At 38.4% G+C, this 23,970-nt stretch overlaps 1 protein-coding gene across 1 annotated transcript in view; it reads left to right on the forward strand.

Annotated features, from left to right (window-relative positions):
• The first annotated feature begins 376 nt into the window (after positions 1 to 376).
• Positions 377 to 23,970, forward strand: part of GAP43 (growth associated protein 43) — a 71,521-nt gene continuing 47,927 nt past the window's right edge. The window contains exon 1 of the mRNA XM_070943829.1: positions 377 to 436. Coding sequence (XP_070799930.1) covers positions 407 to 436 — 30 coding nt within the window. The 5' untranslated portion in view covers positions 377 to 406. The remainder of the gene's footprint in view (positions 437 to 23,970) is intronic.

The following is a 23,970-nucleotide window of genomic DNA, read 5'->3' on the forward strand; positions in this document are numbered from 1 at the left end:
GTTGCCTTGATAGTGGGGGTGGGAGATGGGGGTGGGGAGAAGGGCTAGTCACTGAGAGCTGCCAGCGAACAATTCTGGGAAAGGGAAAGAGAGCAAGCGAGTGAGGGAGGGAGCAGGCGCGGGCAACAGCATGTGTGATGAGCAATAGCAGCGAACCTTACAGATACTGCTAACTACCCCGGTGTCTGCTTGTGTGTTTGAGTGTGTGTGTGTGTGTCTGTGTTTGAGTGTGCGTCCGTGAATGTGTATGTGTGTGTGTGTGTAAGAAGGAAGGAGGGGGAGAGAGAAAGAGAGAGAGAGAGGGGAGGGAGTGGAGAGGGTGGGGGAGAGATAAGAGAGAGTGAAAGAGAGAGGAGGAAAAAGGAGAGGAGGAAGGAACCACAAGGAAGAAGGGGACAATACAATCATGCTGTGCTGTATGAGAAGAACAAAACAGGTAGAGCTGGAGATTTTTTAAATATATATATATATATCTGTTGGGGAATTCCTAGGCTGTTGACTAAAATGTTTCTGTATGTGTTGAATGTCTGTCTCTCTGTGCATACACAGCCAGACAGACACACAGACATTTGGAGGGTGAGGCAACTGCTTCTAAGAGGCTCTTTCCTTTTGCAATTCTTTAAGCATCTTTGCACCGAAGGCTCCGATCACACACCCCTTCCATGAATGCAATGGGGTGTGTGTGTGTGTACGCGTGTATGTTTTACCTGTGGTGTCAGAAGGTGGATGGTGGGGAGGTTGTGTTAATGATCAGAATTGGGGAGAAAGAAGGGGAACCCCCCCTCCCCCTGAAACCAGCACCTGAGAGAGGGGGAAGTGGGGGAAGAAGATGGGATTTCTTAGAATGGTCTGTCTTGGATTTGGAAGATGTGGATTGCAAGGAGGAGAGAGTTGATTTTGGCTTGAATTGAAGGAAGGAGGGTAGTAATTCCAATTTGGTCCATTCTTCTGAAGATATGATATAAATCTTTCCCAAGATGTATAAGAAAGATTTTATATGTTAGTGTTAGCTCTGGTAGATATTAAAAGGCATGCTGTATAGAGCTTTTGAATCATGGGTGTTTCCCCATCTTCCATTGTACGATAATGTAAATGAGAAGAGAGTTGCCATTTGTTATCTTTTATATTTTCTTTTTGTCCTAAATATGATAGCATTTTTCTAAGCTGAAAATAAACTGCTAGGAGAAATTTGATGTAGGATGGAGAAATGGCTAAGAAGACGAATTCCCTCTTCTTCACAAATTTTCATACCAGAAGCACTTGAACAACTGTGCACAATCTGGTAAAGAGATAGAGGACCACGCCTCTGTTAGGTCTTAGCTCTGATGGGATAGGAAAGATGGAATGGAATTAACTTGGTGGAAACCTAATTTCTATGATATTGTTCCCATGTAATTTATTTTAATGGCAGGAGAGATGGATTGTGAAGAAACTGGGAAGGCATCTTGTACCTAGCCATTAAACAAGGATGAGCTAGAATAAAAAATGGGCATAGATACCCTCAGTCCTTCTGTTCTTCTGTCAGAATACTTATTATGCCAAACTCTTTCTCCTTAGAATCATCAATGTACTCAAAATCCTGCTTTAGGAGGAATAGTATGGATGTATGCCATTCCACGTGGATTTATTGAAATCATAAAGGAGTTTTGGCCTTTTCATATCTGTACCTGTAAAAACGTTTTAGTATATGCTTCTTAAAGAGAAATGCACTTTTTCCAGTGAAAGAAAATGTACTCATTCAGAAACTGATACTGCCTAATGCAGTATTCTAACAATAAAGAAAAATGATATTCTATAAAAACCTTGGTTGAAATAATTATTGTAGATATATTTGATTCAAACATGTAAAATATATTTTCAAAGCAGTATATTGTTGGAAAGGTAGTCTGGTAAACCACTAGGGTGGGGCTGGTGACAGGACTTCCCCTTGCAATGGTGTTATTATTCTCCATACATGTTTGGGACTTCTGTTGGTATTGCACTTAATAAAACCTGAAATAATATGGAAATGAGACATGTATTAGCCAGAAGATCATGGGGCGAAAAAAAAGGGAGGAGGAGGTAGGAGGCAGACAGAAAGACAAATTAAATGCAGTGAATGGTGAAGCTTAGTAACTGTTTGAATAAGGTAGAATCCTTTTCGAGGTTTGGAAATGTTAGGCTGTAAAGCTGTGTCTAATCATCTTCTCAAAACTGAGCTACAAAAGATATGGGAAAAATCCATTTCTTGCCTTAGAAATCCTATTTTTTCATGATTTTTTAATGGATATATAAATCTGTGGCAAAGAAGCTGCTAAATCACAAAAATACAAGCACAAGCACAATCAAAAGGCAAACCTCGTGCATCCTTTACGTGACACGTTTTCATAAATGCAAGAAGTCAGAAATTCTATAGTTCTAAACATACTTATCAATATATAAATCAATGTATTTTTGGCAGACACAAAGAGACACACCCAGTCATGTATATTCTAGTTCACATATTTATAACTGCATGTAGAAGTGCAACTTCAACTTTGGCACACCCACATACACATGTATCCCCACTCTTACCCTTTGAGCCATACTGCATTTTGCATATGCATAAGCCAATTACACTTATAAAAAAAAAACTGCACAAAAAGTTTTAAATCATTGCATAAAATTCCGATCTGAAAAGGAGCAGACCCTTACCCCTATTTGACCCTTGTCTCCCTTTTCTCTACAGCCATTCAGAAAAGGAAAGCTAAATAACAGTGATGCCATCAAATTACTATGATAGGAAGTGGGTGTTTCTAAATCATAGGGAGGTCTTCTTGCTACCTAGGAAATCCCCCCCTGGATTTGTGTTCAAAATGCAAGTAACAGAAATTGTATGTTAATTATATAGGGTGCCTGTCTACATTGGTCCATACCCATGTGTTTGTCAGATACACTGAATCTTATAAAGATACATTTAAGATATAAATAAAATTAATTCTGTAATAATATTGGGTTTTATCATACATTTCATCTGTCCCAACCAATGTCTGTAGGTTGTAGTGAAATCATGAAACCTGCTGACCTTACAGTGGCACTTGCCTGATTTTTAACATATCCCTTAATGGCTTTCAAAACACATTCTTACAATGTTGATAGGTACTGCAGATGGCAAGTAGGAATGTGGAGTTGGACAATTGTAATCATGCATTCCTGAAGCTGATATTACATTCTGGGTCTGGAGAGAGGAATTGACTAGACATGCTTCTCCATGAAACAGTATCTCCTGTACGTGTGTATGTATACAGGAGATAAGTAGGTGGATGCTCAATAATGAACAGAATGAGGGATTAAAATGGAATATCAGTGTTTCTCACTTGTAGTTGAAATTATTCTTATTTTACTTAATATATTCCTGGTTTCAACACATTAATGCTTACGAGAAAGAGAGGTTTGAACTATGCCACACCCATGAAACTGAAAGAAGGGGAGGGGTAGAAGAAAGAGGTAGGAGAAAGCCTGCATTTCTTTCCTTTTCCACATGAGCAGCAAGGATAAGCAGGACTCATTTGTCTGTCTGTCTTCTTGTTGATCTATCTATCTATCTATCTATCTATCTATCTATCTATCCATCCATCCATCCATCCATCCATCCATCCATCCATCCATCTATCCATCTATCCATCCATCATCATGATTCTCATCATCTGCCATGTAATGTAACTGGAAAGGAAACTAGAGGATTGTTGCTATAATCACGGCCAGATAGTGCACTGCCTATTAACACTAGACATGCCAGTAATTGGGGAGGTGGGGGGGGGGGAGACAGGAGAAGGGGAAGAAAAAAGCAGAGTCAGGTCTGAGAGGAGGTTATATTATATTAGCCTACTGCAAATCCCATTTGAAAACAACTGAATTCTGCTTCATGCTACAAAGATTGCAAACTCATGGGGGTATTGCTTTTATACCATTAAATGCTGAAGCGAGAGGAGGGAATGAAGAGGTGAAACAGTTTTCTCCTTAGGGATAGAGTGGGTTGAAAAGAGGAAGCAGACACCTGATTATTACAGCAAGTGTGTTATAGTAATAAGTCAGTAGAACCCAGCCAATTTTATTCACCCTAAATTGAAATCAAACTCAGGTAGTGATGCTAGGTAACTTTTCATAACTTCTTAATTTCAGCCTGTGAGTTTTTCATGGTTTTATGATTTGGTAGATTATGTGTTCCTTTTTCCCCCTGATGTCTTTAAAGACTTGTAATAAATCAAATGGAAACACTAACTCTTGATCCTCCCTTTCTCTCTCTTTCCCTCTGAAATTTTCTGAACTCCTTGGTTATTATAGAAATTGATTTTTCATAAATCACTTACTGTAAGCCATCTCTCACTGCATGTATGAACACCCCAGGAGGCTTTATTGAATGTAGTTCTTCCATAATGTAAAAGGCAACAAAGATGATTAGTGGAATATGTCATTATTTTCTTGCAAGCACAACTTTTCTATCAGTATTCATTCTATAATAGCACTCATCAGAGATTTAGGGTTTCCGATAAAATATTTGAAATAAACTGTAGGCATATGTGTGTGGGGGAGAGCATACATACAATATATTATGGTCTAAACTCAACAAATATTTGTGCATGCAGAAGAGAGTAATTCTTCAGATGGAGATACATATATTCGTTATTGTTGGTCATTGGGAAAATCCCCCAAATCGTTTATTTATAATAAAATAAAAGCATGTATCGAACCCATAGAGAAAGTATTGCTTTACCAACAGCTGTCCTTCTGTGCAAGGATGAGATGATGTGATTTTCCTAAAGCCAGCATTCTCAGATTATGAGTTGAGTATACATTACTTTGGCTGCAGATATACTACATCCTTTTCAAAACAGTTCTGTAGTATGAGAGTACATATCATCTTGTTTTGCTCTGATTAGTCTATGAAACATTCCTTGCTGCAGGGAACAGGAGTATGCTGTTCATAAACTGACAAGACAGGTTTTGTGTCTCATATGGATGCTCTGCCTGCATGTTGATGTGGTGGCTGGCTGCAAGGCTCTGCATCTCCTCTTCATGAAATTCTAGGCATATAGAAATAATTGCTTGCATAAATATAAGCTGCAGGTTCTACATTGCAAGCCTGGCTAATCTCTTCCTGCTGTTAAAACCAAATACGTTTTGGCCAATAATTTGGAGGCATGCGTTATTGCAAGTCTTTAAAAAAAAAAAAAAACACCACCAAGAAACCCACATCAATTAGGATTTTTTTTCCCAGTTGCATGCTTTTCCTCTTCTTCCTGAAGAGTCATTTGTATCATCTGAGAGTTTGGAGCATCCTATTTTTGAATGGATTAAAGAAAAATCAACAGGATGTTCAGTTTTTCAAAGAAGGATATTGCATTGTCCATCAGCTGCCTTCTGCTTCATTCTTGAAGATGGCTGTTGTCAGGAATATCCAATAGAAATAAATTTTCATCATCATTAGCAGTCACAGTGAATAAATATGGTAGGGTCATTGATCAGCATTTTAGAATGAAAAAAATACACCAGTCCTTTGGAGTTTATGAAATTACGCATGTCATGTGATTTCAGTATTATGGGTGAGACAGAGAATTATCAAGGACTGCTATCATACTGGCAGTGTATGAGAAAGCATCATAACATTCAGTTTATGTGAGCAGCATTTTTATTTCTTAAGCGTGCGGCAAAAGGTTCAGGTCCTGTATTCAAAATGTTTAATAACTAAAGCCAACTATTTTGGCTTACAAAGAGAAAATCTCATGACTATTTTTCCCTACTTCTGGCAGAACATTAATATGCATTGATAACTAAATACCTAATGAACAAACTGATGCTTAAGACAACTATTTTACTCACCTAATGGGGAACAATCTTGATATGATATATGGCACTAGTGTTGCAAGTGCCATATATGCAATCTGCTGGGTAGCTCATAAAAAGTAGCTGCTGCATATCTTAACTACTGTATAGTACTGTATATAATACGAGTATGTTACTCATTATATTGAAGTATAGAGTTTTTCAAAATATTTTAAATGTACTTTTTGAAACTTCATCATGTTTCTGTACAAATTTAAGTGTTTTTCTTGTTTAAAAAATGAAAAAAAACCCCACATGTGTTCTTTGAATATATGTGCCACCATGGCTTTAATGCAAAATAATCATAGGTCTGAGCTGTTAGCCTTGCTGATGTGAGTAAGGGGCTTCCACACCAGTTAGCCATGCATTATAAGCACTATAAGAGAAAATGTTTCTATGCAGCTGTCCATACAGTACTCTTATGCATGAAGAGGGAGTGAAGAAAACAAAAATAAAAGCTAAAAAGGCTCCCAACACCAGGCACATTTGAATGGTATGGACAGATCAACATCATGGAGAAAAAAATCCAAGCCATGGAGGTCAGTACATGGGAGCCATAAGAAATATAGATGCATAAAGGTAAAGGTTCCCCTCGCACATATGTGCTAGTCGTTCCCGACTCTAGGGGGTGGTGCTCATCTCCGTTTCAAAGCCAAAGAGCCAGTGCTGTCTGAAGACATCTCTGTGGTCACGTGGCCGGCATGACTAAACACCAAAGGCGCACGGAACACTGTTACCTTCCCACCAAAGGTGGTCCCTATTTTTCTACTTGCCTTTTTTACGTGCTTTCGAACTGCTGGTTGGCGGAAGCTGGGACATGTAATGGGAGCTCACCCCGTTATGCGGCACTAGGGATTCAAACCACTGAACTGCAGACCTTTCGATCAAAAAGCTCAGCATCTTAGCCAGTGAGCCACTGTGTCCCTATATAGATGCATATGTAAGTCAAAATTTGAACTGATCATAAGATATAAAATGGACATTATTTTGCTCAGCTGAGTTCAAAGAAGAGTTCTTTGAAAACAATTTGTCACCCCGTCTCCCTCCCTCCCTCCCTCCCTCCCTCCCTCTCCTTCTCTCATTGCAAATGGAAAATAAGATTCCTTTGGATCTTTTTCTTCTCACTCTTTCCTCAGAAAAAGATTTCTCTAATTAATTTTCGACTAAAGGAAAAAATCCATAAATCCCTAAAATAGTGAAATTGTAATGTAAAGAAATGAATTGATTACTACTTTACTAAATCTTCCCTGGGTTGTCGCTGCATATTATTGAAGTGTGTGGGATCTTTCCCAAAGTGTATTCTCAGGGGTGATGATCTTCATATGAATGATGCAACTGGTGATAATTTGGGTAGATCCTCCCTTCTGCTTTAATACCTGGTAGATGGGAGGCGTCCATGTGCTTGCATCATCCACAGATAATTCTCAGCCACGCAGAAGTGCATCCCCTTTTAATTACTGGGATGAGTGAAGGGTTCAAAATGCCTAACAGACTTTCAGAATTTCTTGCAAGTCAGAGTTGCAGCTATGGATTTTGTGAAAATATTCAGTACATGCTTGTTGTTCCTGCAATGACATCTGTTGAATATATTAATGAACTCCCTATTTGTGTACTCTGTTTTTATGTTGGTAAAGAGAGATTTCCGATCTACAGCCAGCATTTGAAAATAGCAAAATCCTTATTCCTGCACTACATTCACCTGTTGGATTTGCACTGAGTTTATTTTCTTGTTCATGTAATTCTTTCTTTCTGTGATTCTGAAATGGATGCTCCAGTGGAAGTCTGAGTTATAAATGTACTTAACATTGCATAACGATTCACAGTTCTCAGATGCTGGGTCACAGTAGTCTTCACTGAGATCTTTTATGAAAGAAAAAAAGCCCACAAAATGTTTTTTCTTCAATATGTACAAAACATTAGTTACCAGATGTAACTCAAGTCAATCAAGAGATATTCTTGCTTGATGCAGTGAAAATGAAGGAGCAAAGGCTAATGAGTGTGTGTGTGTGTGTGTGTGTGTGTGTGTGTCTGGCTGGGTGTTTGGTGTGTGTGGGTGAGAGATGGGTGGGGAATATGTTAAAAAAAGGGAAAAAGCAGAGGCGAGCTTGTGAAAAAGAGCTGGGCCTTCTAGTTTATACATGTCTGAGTCATTCAGGTCAGAGAATAAATAAAACATACTTACCAAAGTTTGTTTTCTTAGAAAATAATTGTTCTTTATATTAAACTGTGTTAATTTATTGCATCAGCAGCAAAGACAACAAACATTCCCCTGGCATAAAAGATTAACAGACGTACAGTGGCATCATCTTGTCTTTAATGTTTTTATATGATTGATTAATTGATTGGTTCTTCTTTCATCTGGGACTATCAGGTGTATTCGAACTTGAAAGGTAGTGTTTGTGATTTGAAGACTATTGTCCAGGAGAACTGAGAATCAGCTCTGTTCTGATTTGTTTTTGCAATTATATGGACTCTCATGCCAAGTCACATACCACTTTCAACATTCCATTGATCCAGCCATATGGGTGTGAAGATGGATGTATTGGACAGAATGAGGGAAAGGGCTTGCATTGTTAGGCAGTATCTATTTTGTCTTGTAGAAATTGATAAATGGATGATAAAGAGTTCTTAGTTTATAGGGCAATTTTTACATCATTAAGCCTTTTTTTTTTTCAGATGTTGTCTGCCTCTTGCTATTACACAGACAACTTATCCACATCCACATAATGCACCTTTCCATGAGGAAACCATACTGATTTGCTTATGTGGAAAAATTACATTAGGGAAAATAATGGATGTATTGCAGTTAGTGCAATAAAGGTGCTATTCTTTTTCAGAAAATTAGTAGTATTGTGTCCTCCTACTCTTCATTTAGTTTTGGATTTTTAATGTTTGCCTATTCAGCTTCCTCTTTAAAATGTGATTTTAATTTTTAATTAATTTTTAATTAATTATTAATTATTTATTAAATTTATATGCTGCCCCTCTCCGGAGACTCAGGGCTGCTCAAATTACTAGTATCATCTTCACATTTTTCAAATCCTTCTCAGTGTTCATCTGTTTCTTCCTTCCTTTGGTCCATTTTCAGACTGCTTTCTTAAACAACTCATTTGTATTCATTGCACTAAACCTATGCAAAAGATGCAGTTGCATACATTTCTGCCTACAGATTTGGAGGTACATCATCCCATCTGCTGAGCTCAGAAAGCATGTTCCAAACAGGTGTACTTTGTAGTCTCTGAGAGGTGAAGTTGGATGTGAATTGAATTTACTACTGAATTCCTTGATTCAATATAACATAATATCATCAACCATCACCTGCTGTTAATCCTCAACATCTGACAGAAAGTTGCAGTCTTAGAAAATGGCAGCGTAATTTGAATACTGTGGCTATCCCTTGACCTAGTCCCCATAAAGTTATTTTATCTGTTAAAGGGAAAAATGTCCTGTGAAAATGAGTTTTGCAGTTAATTATATGTGTGAAGAAGTCATTCTTTTTGTCTCTCTTGCATGCAATAAGACTGATCTGTGATTTTTAAAGGTTATTCCGTTTTATTTATTCTTATCACACTGTTTATCATGTTTTCTGCAAAAAGAAAAAAAAATGATTAGGTTTTCCTTAGTCATCCTTTTTTCACTAAGCCTGTTCAGGCCTGTGTTTCCCAAAAAAGATTTTCTTTTTAAAAATACCATTGTCAGAGCATTTTTTTTTTCTAGATAAGATAACCATAATTGCCCTACTGCTCTAAATCAGGAATTTAAAGTTGTTTTCCTAATAATTCGCTTTATGTTTTTCCTTCTGCTATCTAATTAGCAGCACTGCAGCTGAACTAATCACATCAGAACATACAGATTCAGTGAAGGCTTTTAAGCCTTTCTTGTAATGTCTAGGCATGACCCATGATCGAATCAATACTTTCTCTTCATAGGGATTTATGGAAGCAGTAGCGGCTGGCTTGGAGGGCTGTAGACATGGCTAAAACTGTCATCCTTACAGTGCAGCCAAGAAAGAGAGATTATGATTGCAAGGACATTGTAAATTTGGTCCTCACAATAATAAATCCCACCCTTTGGGACTGCAGTTTGAAAAAGCTAGCTAAGAAATGCAACTTAATGCTAAACATGAACACAAAAAAGAGTGTTTGTTTTGAGGAAAACAGAAATGTACTTTTAACCCAGTGGCCCCTGATCTTTTGGGTACCAAGGACCGGTTCTATTGAGAGAGGTTTTTCTGTGGACTGGAGGTTTTGCATGCTGCCTGCATCCCACAGATGGGACGTCACTTTTTTGTGTGGCCCAGTTTCTGGCATGCTGCGAACTGGAGCCAGTCCATGGACCACGTGTTGGGGACCCCTTGTTTTAACCTTTTTTTCTCTGTTTCATTATCAAGCTCAAGAGGGACCAAGTGAGGCCACTGGCATGGGAATACATACGTAAACGTACGTTTAAGAATGTGATAAAATGCAGCATTTGCAACTTCATAACATTTTAAAATTGACATAAAAATAACAATTTATATTAGTAGTTCTTAATCTGGTGAAATTGTAGTTGATGTCCATGTCAGGATACAGCCCATTGCACAGATAGGGGTTCATGTGGACTGTACTTTTGGTGTTTCAGCTATTATACAGTTGACCTATGCCTGCTCTCTTTAAAAAAAAAGGGGGGGGGGTTAGAATAAGCAGTAGCCTTTCTGCACATATTTAGAAATAAATATTTAAATGACTATGAACAGCAGTTGATTATGGATGGTTCCAAAAGCTGTTCAGTATTTCTCCTTCATGACTTCATAACTCCCCTAAGGCTAAGGGGGATCTAATTATATACAAATACGATAGCCAAGCAAGTTTTTGATTTCCAGTGCCCTGTTTAGTTGCCTTATACTGTATTGGCTGTGATATTTGAGCTAGAAGAAACAGAAAAAAAGCACGCCTGAAATTTTCTGTGTATGAGCAACCTCATTATATATGTACAGATTGAATCTGTAGCAGAGGTCTATCTGGTACCTAGTTTTCATTTCTGTCTCCACAGTGGTCAATTACTAGGAAATATGATATTTGAGGCTATAGATTAAGGAAGATTGTTTTATATTTCATGACTTCCTAAGTTAATCTTTAGCCAGTTTCATTGAATATAATATAAAATATCTTGAAAGCTAGGTTATATGTTCTACACAGAGCACAATTGTTGATGAATGGCAATTTGAGGCTAAATTTATATGACAAAATTGCAATCTATTTCTTCAGATGTTGGGGAGGAGATGGGAAATATATAAAATAAATCATATATAGTTTAGAACAAAATATGGAATGTTTGAATGCAAATTCAGTTCACATATATTGCACAATGTGAATAATGTTCAAAGAAACCATTATGTTAAACTAAAGATCAACAGATCAACAGCCAATATTTTTACTGCCTATTCAATTGTATAAATTACTGGATTTATGCATATGTGTTGGCCTCTGCTATGAGATTGTAGTCCTGTTAATTTTTTTTTATGTGAGTCTCTCTTTTCTTGGAGCTCTATCATGCCTAATTAGGAAAGTTGGTTTCCAGAATTTCACTTCTGAGACATGTTCTAAAGAGAACTGGGTCCACTTGAATTTCTCTGCTTCAGCTGCAAACAAAGAAGGTTGCAGTTGGACCAAACCCTATCTCAGAGCTTGTTCATTAAGTCTATTTCGTGCTGGGTGTTTCACCTAGTTATTTCATATTTATTACTATTTATATGTGGCTCTAATCCAAACAAGGGTCTAAGTGATTTGCAAAACAAGAAGAACATAGGAATAAAAACAGTGGTAAATCAGAAATCAAAGCAAAACAGCAATACTCCTGTGGAAAAGTAATGGTTAGTATCTTGATAAAAATAATGTTTATAGTAAAAGGAATTTCTTTTAGATTCAAAGAAAGACATCCCCTTCTGCTAGACAATGGAATAGCAGTAAGTAGTAGCGGGAAACCATTTTTATTCTATATTTAATCATTTGAAGCAATCAAAGAGCGAGTGTGAATCCCACCTGTCCTCAGAACTTCAGTACCAGTTGAGATGCCTTCTGCTATGAACAGATGGTCCAATCATACTTCCACCAAGAAAAGGCCTTGTGTTATCAAGATGTAAGCATCTGCAAGAGGTTTTTTTTTTTTTTTTGAGGCTTAATAATAGCATTAGGAATACAATACTGTATTTGAGTGGGCGTGGTGTTAAGCTGCTCAAAATACAAGAAATGTAAATTTATGGACAAACTATAAAAACGATATGCTCTATGAATGTAATAAAATATTTCATTTAATTTTGAAACTATTGAGAAATAGTCTGTTTATTAGATAAATTTAGGAAATCATTTTAAATAAATATGAGTATGTAACCAACAATTCATTGAGAGTCAGGTGGCATGCAAGTTTTTAAAAAAATTATCTTACTTGAAAAATGTTCATGGCTGATAATTTTTTTCAACTGAAGAGAGCGTAATATTCTTCTATGAACATTATGATGATTATTAACATTTCCAATTATCATTTTTTCAATTAACATTCTCTAATAGTATTATGAGCAGAATAATACTGCTTATAAGCAGTAATATGAACAGAACTCTCATATTCAGAGACATCTCTTATTCAGAGACATGAATTTCTTCACAAGTGTATTGCTTCTTCATCAGTCACCTTTTTTACTGTGTTGTTTTCCTTTGAAGAAATAGTCTGATCAGTTCATTCCAAACTAAGCAGATTTACATGAGGCAAACCAGATTATATTTGCTTCCCTTCAGATCCTGCAGTTTGTTACTCTGTGTTTTATTTTATTTATTTATTTTATTTATTTGATTTGTATACCGCCCTACTCCCGAAGGACTCAGGGCGGTGAACAGCCAACAATAAAATACATAAATACACAAAATTTAAAAACCCGATAAAATCAAATTAAACTTTTTGGCCCAGACAAATTAAAATACCCCCAATAATTTAAAAACAGATTAAAATTTACATATTTAAAAAGGGAAGAGATCAGGCCAAGCCCGCTTGATGGAATAAAAAGGTCTTCACAGCACGGCGGAAGGAACGCAGATCCGGGATCCTCCGTATCTCCGGGGGGAGCTCATTCCAGATGGTAGGTGCCCCCACAGAGAAGGCTCTCCCCCTAGGGGCCGCCAGTCGACACTGTTTGGCTGACGGCACCCGGAGGAGTCCCTCTCTATGAGAGCGTACTGGCCGGTGGGAGGCTATTTGTGGTAGTAGGCGGTCCCGTAAATAACCAGGCCCTAAGCCATGGAGCGCTTTAAAGGTGGTAACCAAAACCTTGAAGCGCACCCGGAAGACCACCGGGAGCCAGTGCAGCTCGCGCAGGAGAGGTGTTACATGGGAGCGCCATATCGCTCCCATTACCACCCGCGCGGCCGCACTCTGCGCCAGTTGGAGCCTCCGGGTGCTCCTCAAGGGGAGCCCCATGTAGAGAGCATTACAATAGTCCAGGCGGGAGGTGACGAGGGCATGAGTGACCGTGCGTAACGAGTCCCGATCCAGAAAGGGACGCAACTGGCGAATCAGGCGGACCTGATAAAAAATCCTCCCGGTCACGGCCGTCAAGTGCTCTTCTAAAGACAGCCGTGAATCCAGGAGGATGCCCAAGTTGCGAGCCCTCTCCGTGGGGGCCAATGATTCGCCCCCAATAGTCAGTGATGGTGTCAACTGGCTATATCGGGACGTCGGAAACCACAGCCACTCGGTCTTGGATGGGTTGAGCCTGAGCCTGTTCCTCCCCATCCAGATCCGTACGGCCTCCAGGCACCGGGACATCACTTCAAGGGCATCGTTGGGGTGATCCGGGGTGGAGATGTTTTGCTCATTGGTCTCCTTTACTGAAGTGTTTCTAGGATTTCTGAGTACTCTTTCCTATTTTATGCTTCCTCCATTACCATACAGTATGTAGATATGTTCCCAATACCAAGCAGTCTGTGATGTTGTCTCCTTCTTCTTTATAATTTCATTTAAAATCCTTTGGATAAGATTTATATGTCTTTTTCCATTTATTCCTTCCTTTCTAAAATACAGATCTTTCTTGCCTAGGAGTTTTTTTCATATCAGTGGGTACATCATAGTCTAGAAATCCATTTTTTTCCCTTTAGGATACCATATTCCTTGCCAGATGTTCACTTCCAAACTTGCTTTACTTTTTTGATCCTCGACCATAAGTAGGTAAGTAATGGATAAATAGGAAAGAGTGGTAATATTTTTACCACATCCTGAGATTTGAAATTTTGGTGTAGAAAGCAAGCTTCAACTAAGATTCTCAACTCCAGGAAGGTCAACAAAAATTCTACCAAGGAATTAAAAAGGAACCCAGTACCTGGAACCTAGCACACTAGTCACAATATCGTATCTGACTTACACATAACTGCTTTTTTCTCCCATTATCACCACTTTTTTTTAATTTCTTGGTAGAGTTTTTGTTGACTCTGCTGGAGCTGAGAATCTTATACTGGAGTGTTAAGATGCTGAAACTATTTTAGGGGGTTGAAGATTGCTTTCCACACTAAAATTTCAAATCTCACCATTCCAGTGGTGATGAGCTTCCAAATTTATCCTCTCTGTCTGGTTACATGTTTCCAAGAACTCATTATTGCTGCTGGAATGTCATCTTCCTGTTTGGGGCCCGTCTCTTGTCTCCTGTGTTTCTGGCAACTCCCTTTTCCGTGTCCTCCTTGGATGTCTAATTCTGCTGAATTTGGAATGGTGTCTGCATGATATTTACATGGTACTTCATCAAGTCTTCAAGAAAAAAGGCCTCCAATCTTTTTGCATTTTCCTGCAAGGGAATAGTAAAATAGGATCAGGGGTGAAATCCAGCAGGTTCTGACAGGTTCTGGAGAACCGGTAGTGGAAATTTTGAGTAGTTCGGAGAACCGGCAAATACCACCTCTGGCTGGCCCCAGAGTGGGGTGGGAATGGAGATTTTGCAATATCCTTCCCCCAGGAGTGGGGAGAGTGGGGATTTTGTAGTATCCTTCACCTGGAGTGGGGTGGGAATGGAGATTTTGCAGTATCCTTCTGCCACTCCCACCAAGCCACGCCCACCAAGCCACACCATGCCTACCAAGCTACGCCTACAGAACCGGTAGTAAAATAATTTGGATTTCACCACTGGATAGGATTAGTTTATCCTTCTGGCAAGAATGCAATTATTGCACAAGATCATGTAGCTAAGACTATAGACAAGGAAAAACAACTGGGCAATACAAATGTTTAATAACTACAGCAGCAACAACTGGTGAAGGAGCAAGAGAATGGAAGAAATGTGGGTACAGTATGATCATGTCTGACAGGCTACTTCATCTTCACTCAGCCTCAGAGAGTCTAGACTCATGTATCAATTCTTGATGAGGTTAGAGCGGTTGAAGATGCTAGAGTAATTCCATAAAAATCAGTAATGACTGATGAAGCAACATTGTTACAGAGGGTTTAAAGACACATAAAAGAAATTTCTTTTGAAAAATTGTGGCATAGTATAGACCAGTGATGGCTAACCTTTTCCAGACCGAGTGCCTAAAGCATGCACGCATGCATGCAATGGACATACACCTGACCTCCCAAAATGCAACGTAAGCACTGCCCCTGTGCATGCGCCCTGCCCCTCTGCATGCATGCATGCCCTGTGCATGCACCCCATCCCCCTGCATACGCCCCAATCCCCGCACATGCACAGCAGAGACCCGAAGATCAGCTGGCTGGTGAGAGGCGTGTGTGCATGCGCAGTGCAGCTGAACTGTGGCAATGCTCACATGCCATCAGAGAGGGCTCTGCGTGCCACCAGTTCACTATCATGGATATAGACCTTAGAAACCTTAACCATGTGCCCAGAGCTGTAGAAAAGGACACCTTTAGTTTAGGAATAAAGTCCATCTTAGAAATTCAGTGGCTAAATGAAAAACAAGAGTGGAGCTCTCCACAAAGAAATTTAGAGGAAATCTCCAGAGAAGAAGAACAGAAATGGGTTTAGATGAGGTACTTCTCGTTTTGCTATATTGTGCACATAAATTTTAAATATATGGGACAATTTTTTAGTTTTATTGTTGCTAAATCAATTTGCAGCAGGGAATTATCTCTATCTTCTGTCCACTGTGGCTCTAATCTGTATGGATCTCAAATACTTTTAAGCAAAATAAAAGCAAAGAGATTTGCAGACCAATCATACAATATTGTATGCATTTCGATTCTCAGATACTAAAGAAGCTATCACATTATTGGATGATAATGTGTTTCCCTATAATGAAAAAAACCTGTGTTTACTATAATAAATACAAATTATGGACAGAGATAGTTGTATCCTATTTCTTCAGTTGTATTAAAATTTTTAATACCCAATTGCGCTAGTGTTTATCAGAATGTGAAAGTTGTTATGGATCCATTCAGCTTTAAAGAATTTCCTGTTGTTACCACTAAAATTCTATTTCTATTCATGTGATAATTTCTTTCTGAACTGATTTTCATTGCTTTCTGTTCCCTTTTTGTAGTGTGCTCTCTACACACATGTTTATTCTGACCAAGTTAGCAACATGCCTAATTATCCTCATTAGAAGCATCCTGTGTTTCATTAGCTCCTTCTGCTACAGTGACTGTTCATTCATTTCTGGGGGAAAATGTGGCTTCATTGATCAAAATCAGAGTTCTGATGACAGATGAAAAGGAGGAGGTATAATCAAAACAGAAAGGTTATAAATTCTATGAGCAAAATATGATTAACATGACGATATGTGGCTTAAGCAGAATACCTGTGCAGTAAAGTCCATTCCACCTGAAATGCAGAGAGCTTGCAATCTAAACATTTCCAGAAGGCAAAAGATTGGGGAGGTAAACAGAAACAAACAAAAAAGCATTCAGCAATTCACTAGGACAGAACATAATAAAAGCTCACCAGGATTAAATTAACAAAGATCATTCTAGTGAGGGAAATGCTCAATATATTGATACATGACACAAAATTAGATTGCTAATGTCCTAGGAGGTGGGCTAGAGAAGTGTGCTGAAAGTAACAGAATGGAAATAAGTATATAGAGTTTTGTTTCATCTGGGAGATTAAAAAAAATCAAATGTACAATAGCCATAGTACTTAGACTTATATAATGCTTCATGGTTCTTTACAGTACTCTCTGGGTGGCTTACAATATCAGCATATTGCCCCCAACAATCTGGGTCTTCATTTTACTGACCTCAGAAAAATGGAAGGCTGAGCCAACCTTGAGTCCTGTCAGGATCAAACTCCAGGCTGTGAGCAGCATTAGCTTGCAATACTGTATTCTAACCACTGTGCCCCCAGGCTTCCTAAGTATAAGTATAGGTTATAAGGATACCTACCTTGGTAATATACTTGTGAAAAAGATCTAAGCATGTTAGCTTAGTCAGCAATGTAATGTGGCTGAAAAAAAAGTGAACATAGTTTAAGGCTACATCAACTGAAAATATTTTAAATCATAGAAAATAATAATTTCTATTTAATAAATTTATAAAAGCTTAGAAATTTGGGTAGCATATAATTAAATGTAATGCAATACTTAAAAACAAGACCAAACAACATCACATAGTGCTAAATATAACAGGGAAAGCATACAATAACCAAGATAGATGACTCCCTAAATGGTTAAAATGCCAATAGCTCCCTGAGCTTGGAGAAGAAACTGAGTGTTTAAAGACCATTTAAAGATTTGTAGAACCAGAACATGAAAGTCATTACAAAGGAAAGAAAACACAGAAAACATACTTCTAGGTCCCATCAAATGACTTTCCTTAAGAGAAAAGATACAAAGCCTGCCTGGTCTTTCAAATCTTACGGGGCAAGCAGAAATGGTGGGCTGGGGGAGGCCCCAGATGGTGAGGTTGTATGCCATCAAGGCAGTGGTGGGTTTCAATTTTTTTTACTACCGGTTCTGTGGGTGTGGCTTGGTGGGCGTGGCAGGGGAAGGATACTGTAAAATCTCCATTCCCACCCCAATCCAGGGAAGGTTACTGCGAAATCCCCATTTCCTCCCGATCAGCTGGCATTCGGAAGGCAGAGAATAGATGGGGGCGTGGCCAGTCTTACCGGTGATCAGTGATATTTATTGGTTCTCCGAACTACTCAAAATTTGCACTACCGGTTCTCCAGAACTGGTCAGAACCTGCTGAAACCCACCTTTGCATCAGGGGTTTTATAACTGATAACTAGCACGTTGAATTGCATCTGGAAGCTTACTGGTAACCACTGCAGCAGGTAAAGTGGAGTGTTATATGAACATACTGAAATTCACCTATAACTGCTTGCAGCTTATGACTGATCTTCAAGAGCAGCTCCATGTAATGCTCATTGCAATAGTTCAAGATGCTTTGGTTGACCACAATCCTAAGAACTTTTCTGTTCACCCCACTCTAGGAAGGATTCACAGAAAAATAATGAAGATTATCAGAGGGCCAGAAATTAAACCTTATAAAGAGAATTTGATGGAACTTGGTATATTTATCCTTAAGAGAACACTGGGGGAGAAAGCACTCTGCAAACATTCTGCAAAGATGAAAAGGACAATTAAATCTAAAATAATGGCATTCATTTACACAGAAGTACACTCCAGTTGAATGTTAGGAACACTTTCTAACAACAAAAGCACTTAATCAAAGGAGTCAATTGTCCAGAAGGTTTCCACTTCAAGTGGAGGCTAAATAGTATCAATTTGGAGTTCTATAATTTGGATTCCTATTCTAGAAAGATTATAGATCCTTCCACATTTATACCTCTAGTGCAGGGGTGTCAAACTCGATTTCATTGAGGGCCACATCAGGATTCTGTTTGACCTCGGGGGCTGAGGGGGGCGAGGCCAGATCGACATCACTCATGTCAGGGGCACCTGAGCTCCATTTTTGGCTGCAATGGTCTATTGTAACCCTCTGCCAGTGAAAATAGAGCTAGGGAGGGGTACATGAAGCCCTCCCTAGCTCAATTTTTGCTGGAAGAGGCACTGCGGGCCAGTCCTTTGCTGTTTCCAGGTCAGCCCCACGGGTCAGATCTAAGCACCCTGTGACCTGGATCCAGCCCTTGGGCCTTGTGTTTGAGACCCCTGCTCTAGTGGAAACATTCTAATTCTAGCTGTGCTTAGTCATATGTGTACTTAACCATATGACATCCCTATTCCATTTCCAGTAATTGGTTAACTTCTTCTCAATTAAGGATTCTACAGAGCAGAGGGGATCTAGAACTGCATATAGTTCCCATCCTAAAGCTTTGGTTCCATTCCTAGAGCCCTCAAAATTTCCATAGAAGTTTGATTTTTTAATGTGACACAATGAAAAAATTATGGGAAATCATTTTATTTACTGCATTTAATGTAATGTCATTTTATTAATATGAAATAAATATTTTTGTTCAGCTGTTTGTCCTATCTAATGACCTTTTGGAAAGCAATCCTAAAAGGCCAAAACTTTCTGCTCTAGGGTTGATATGGATGACAGGTATTCATTTATATATCATTCATGAATTTATCTACTCTTCTCTTAAAGCCATCCCTACATTCTTGTTAAGTCTTTAATCAAAAGACACAAGGACTCTGTAGGACACGGGTGTCAAACTCATGGCATCACATTGCCGTAACGTGACATTTCACGACATTTTTTACCTACACGGAGCCTGAGCATGACGCATCTAGCCCGTGGACCGCCAGTTTGATACCCATGCTGTACAACATGGAACAAACAAAGTCTAAAATTGTGTTAATTGATACAGCCAATTAAGCTTATGGGAATTGATTTCAGCCCCAAGCAGTCTGGGTTTGTTTGGGGTAAATTATTTCCTCCAGGTAATCTGTTTCCCCTGTGTCATATTAACTGCTTTCTTTGCAAGGCTCTTGATTTAAAAAAAAAAAAAAAAATCACCTCGCTAGTTGAAGCTGTTTCCATTTCAGGCCTATACCAGGCAAGAATTAGAGGAGAAATCAAGATATTGTTTTAATAATAATTTATTAAATATATTTGCCACCCGATTCTCGGCAACCCTGATCAGATACTGAAAATATACTTCCTATTTTAGGTCCCTTAAATAGAGAGTTCAGTCTTGAGTGCAGTCTTGAAGAATAAGTTATATAACTTAATTTGCTTTTTTAAAAAAGTTTTTCTTCTTCACTGTACATGGATTCAGGTGTATTTATGGACTGGACTGTGCATATTTGCTAGCTGTAAACACTATCATTCAAACATTTGAGTGTGGTCACTTTAACAGAATTTTCTGAAACGTGAATGGGTTAGTATCAGGGGTGAAATCCAGCAGGTTCTGACAGGTTCTGGAGAACCGGTAGTGGAAATTTTGAGCAGTTCCGAGAACTGGTAGGAGAAATTTTGAGTAGTTCAGAGAACTGGCAAATATGGCTGGCCCAGAGTGGGGTGGGAATGGACGTTTTGCAACATCCTTCCCCCAAGAGTGGGGAGGGAATGGAGATTTTGCAGTATCCTTCCCCTGCCATGCCCACCAAGCCACTCCACGCCCACCAAGCCACACCCACAGAACCGGTAGTAAAAAATTTTGGATTTCACCACTGGTTAGTATGAACAGCCTTAGACATTTAATGTTGGAAGCAAATTGGCTCCAAATTGGCAGCAAATTGGAAGCAAAGACATATATATATATGCCTTTAGTGTATGTGTATACACACAGACAGACCTTTTTTAAAATCATGTCTAATATATCTTATTTCACTACCATTGCCAAGCCATAAGTTGAGTTTGTTTCACTAAAACATAATCACAATTTGTTTCCAGTTTAGTTGATATCACTATTATTAATTGATATCACTATATCAACTAATATTATTAGTTGATATCATTATAACAAGTCCTATTACTGCACCTATGTTATTAGCCTTATTTTTTTCTTCCTCCAATGTGCATTGCTTCACACTGTCAAATTAGATCTGACAACAGTTAAGCAAAAATGAGCCCCATTTGTGCACAGAGATCACTTACTGTATGCTGAGGCTGCCAGCGAACCAAAGTGGTAACTGAAGAAAACCTTTGAAGCAGTAGAGATTTCTAGAGGGCATAGCCAAATTAGCAGGTCAAGGACAGGCACTTCTCTCATATCACTACAGTTGCCAAATTACACTTTTGATTGCTTTATACAATCTTTGTAAATGCCAATTTTGAAGAACCTGAGCAGTTTCATGCCAATGGATGGTGTTAAGTATTTTTTTTTTAAATAGACTGAAAGTTGCAAATAACAGCTTCAGTAAGACATTTAAAGAAAAACCTCTACTGACATTTTTGTCAGTATTACTTACAAGGCAAAGTAATTATATAAAAGTAGATTTTGCCAAAATCCTGGTGAGGGAAAATGGTATACATTAATTGCATTCAGTATGATCTAGTGACATCTTGAGGATTCACTCAATTATATATATATATATATAAAATCCACAGATAGGTAGACAGACAGACAGACAGACAGACAGACTAAAACTTCTTCCTGTCTGTTAGTTTCTAGCTGGGATTTTAACTCCACTACTTAATTCCAGATGTGGTATTCTAAGATTGTTTTGGTGAGGCAAAATAGCCATGGAGCTTTGGTAAAAGAAAAAGCAGATGTGAACAAAATTGGTTCTCCCTTCAGATTAGTCACAGGTTCCAAGATTGTGTCTTTGGCCTGTCTTATATGGTCATATACTATAGTTTGTCCACTGTCCCCTCAATTTATCTTTTTAACAGAAGGTTAAATCTTATAAGAAAATTAAAATTCTGCAAGCTGTGAGACAGTTAAGCTCATAAGATTTAGTGAATTTACAGGATGTCGGCTTTTTTAAAAAATACTCATTTTATTGATTTTTATTAAGAGGGCTGTCTAAGCTATTTTAAAGTAGAATTGATGCCATATCTCCTTTGAGTGCTGTGTTGTAATATGATATGTGAATCATATGTGGTGTGCGAATATAGTCATGATTATTCCTGGTGGTTTAAAGAGACTCACGGTGCAGTGTTTAGAATATAGTATTGTAGGAAAACTGTACCCACAGCCTGGAGTTTGATCCTAACAGAGCAGCAAAATAACAGAGTTGGAAGGGACCTTGGAAGTCTTCTAGTCCAAAGCCTCACTTAAGCAGGAAACTCTATACCATTTTAGACAAATGGTTGTCCAAGCTCTTCTTAAAAACCTCCAGTGTTGGAGCATCCACAACTTCTGAAGGCAAGTTCCACCGATTAATTGTTGTAACTTTCAGGAAATTTCTTCTTAATTCTAGGTTGGGGGTCAAGGATTAAGGGTCAAGGGCTGAGTCTTGATGGGCTCAAGGTTGACTCAGACTTCTATCCTTCCAAAGTCAATAAAATGAGGAGCCAGATTATTGGGGGCAATATGTAAACCGCTCAGAGAGTGCTGTAAAGCACTATGAAGCAGTGTATAAGTCTAAGTGCTATTGCTATTCTTTGTCTATTGTTATCTATGCTCTCACCCTTTTTTTCTTGCTTTACCCATTTCCTGCAGTTCAGCTTGGTGTGCATATAGTTTCGCGTTTAATTCTCATACAAATCTTGTGAAATAAATTGGGTTAGTAGGGATTCAAATGTTTTTAGACCATATTGCCAACCAATGAAGCTTTAGGTCCAAGGCCAAAGAAGAGATGGACAAGGTAGGCCAGAAAAAAAACCATTAACAAAAAATTATGAATAATTCTAAGTTTACATTAGGAAGTCCTATTCCTTGGGAGCTGTAGTGGGCATAGGGAGTATTAGGAAGGGCATGCCATGGCAAAATTACCTGCAAGAGACTGTTTTTTTTTAGCAAATTTTATAGCCCTTCCACCTTCCATCAACCACTGAGCCATACACCCTTCCTGACTGTTTAGTAATAGGTTAGTATTATCCAGGCTGGAGAAAGAAGCATTGCCAGAAGCAGCCATGCATTAATACATCAACTTGCAAATCAATATTCTCTCTGACAAGGCTAATTCCATGGAGGCACGCTACCACCAGCTGTGCTTGGAGAGAAAATCTGGCTAGCCAAGGGAAATTTTAATGAAGAAGTGTCTGGAACCCATAGCAATTCCTGGGACCAATGTAGCTGCTATCTGGGAACCACTGTAAAAGCACATAATGAATCATGCTTACACAAGCAGCAACCATTTTGTTTTTCTGGTTTGGGCAAATTTGTATTCAGTTTTCTTTTTGAACTTCTCTTTTAGCATTACAGCTTTACCTCTACTTCACATAGTATATTTCACTGTCCATTTTTCTTCTTCCTTTTGCCCATTTTCTTTCCCTTTCTATTATGAGTCTCACCCTACTTTTCTGTTTTCTATCATTATTGATCTTTCATCATTCTTATTCTATTTCACATTAGAAAACTTCTTGTTGACCGGCTACTTATGAGGAAATAAGCAGATAATCAGGTCTCTGTGTTTTTCCCCCCAGCCAGGTTTCTGAGTTTAAGAATAACAATAATGAAATCTCACCTCAGTGTGAATGATTTTTTGAAATTATATGGATAACCAACATATTTTCTTTAAACAAAGAAAAATAATCATTTAATAACTTCCTTTTCTTTAACTGCTTGACATATTTGTCTAATTTTAAGAAACCTGTAGGATAGTATTTGGAAAGTTAATCATTCTTATTTCCAGTGACATGAAATATTAAAAATACAAATAAATAAGGGCTGGGGAAAATTCTTTGCTGAATTCAGCAGCTTCTATTTATTAGGCTTAGTGAAAACACCAGCACTATCAGGGTATACTGAAATTCAAGGTTAAATCATATGGACAGAGGCTAGTGTGTCAGCATCATTTTTGTATACCTGCAAACTGCAAGTTTGTATTATTTGGTTTTTCTTTGGCTTCCTTTTGTTTGGGGCTATTTGATTTGAAACATAGATATGCATATTCCATTCAACTGGACATCAGAATCCTTCATTATTAAGTTGGTTATCCTTGTGTCTTGCTATAAAGCTGCTGTCATATTTTGTTTGTTCAGGCTCACACATGGAGGCCAGAAGGCATCCAAAGCCTGTTCAGTATTCGAAACAATCAGATGGAGCAATATCTTTCTTTCATGGCAGATGAACCAATTAGCTGCAATGTAATCCCAAGAGTTATTTCAGCCTTTTGGGTTTTCTTACATACTTCAACAAATAAT

Source organism: Pituophis catenifer, unplaced genomic scaffold (genome assembly GCF_029215685.1).
Source record: "Pituophis catenifer annectens isolate HBS135680 unplaced genomic scaffold, rPitCat1.0.hap2 SCAF_4, whole genome shotgun sequence".
Classification (NCBI taxonomy): Eukaryota; Metazoa; Chordata; class Lepidosauria; order Squamata; family Colubridae; genus Pituophis; species Pituophis catenifer.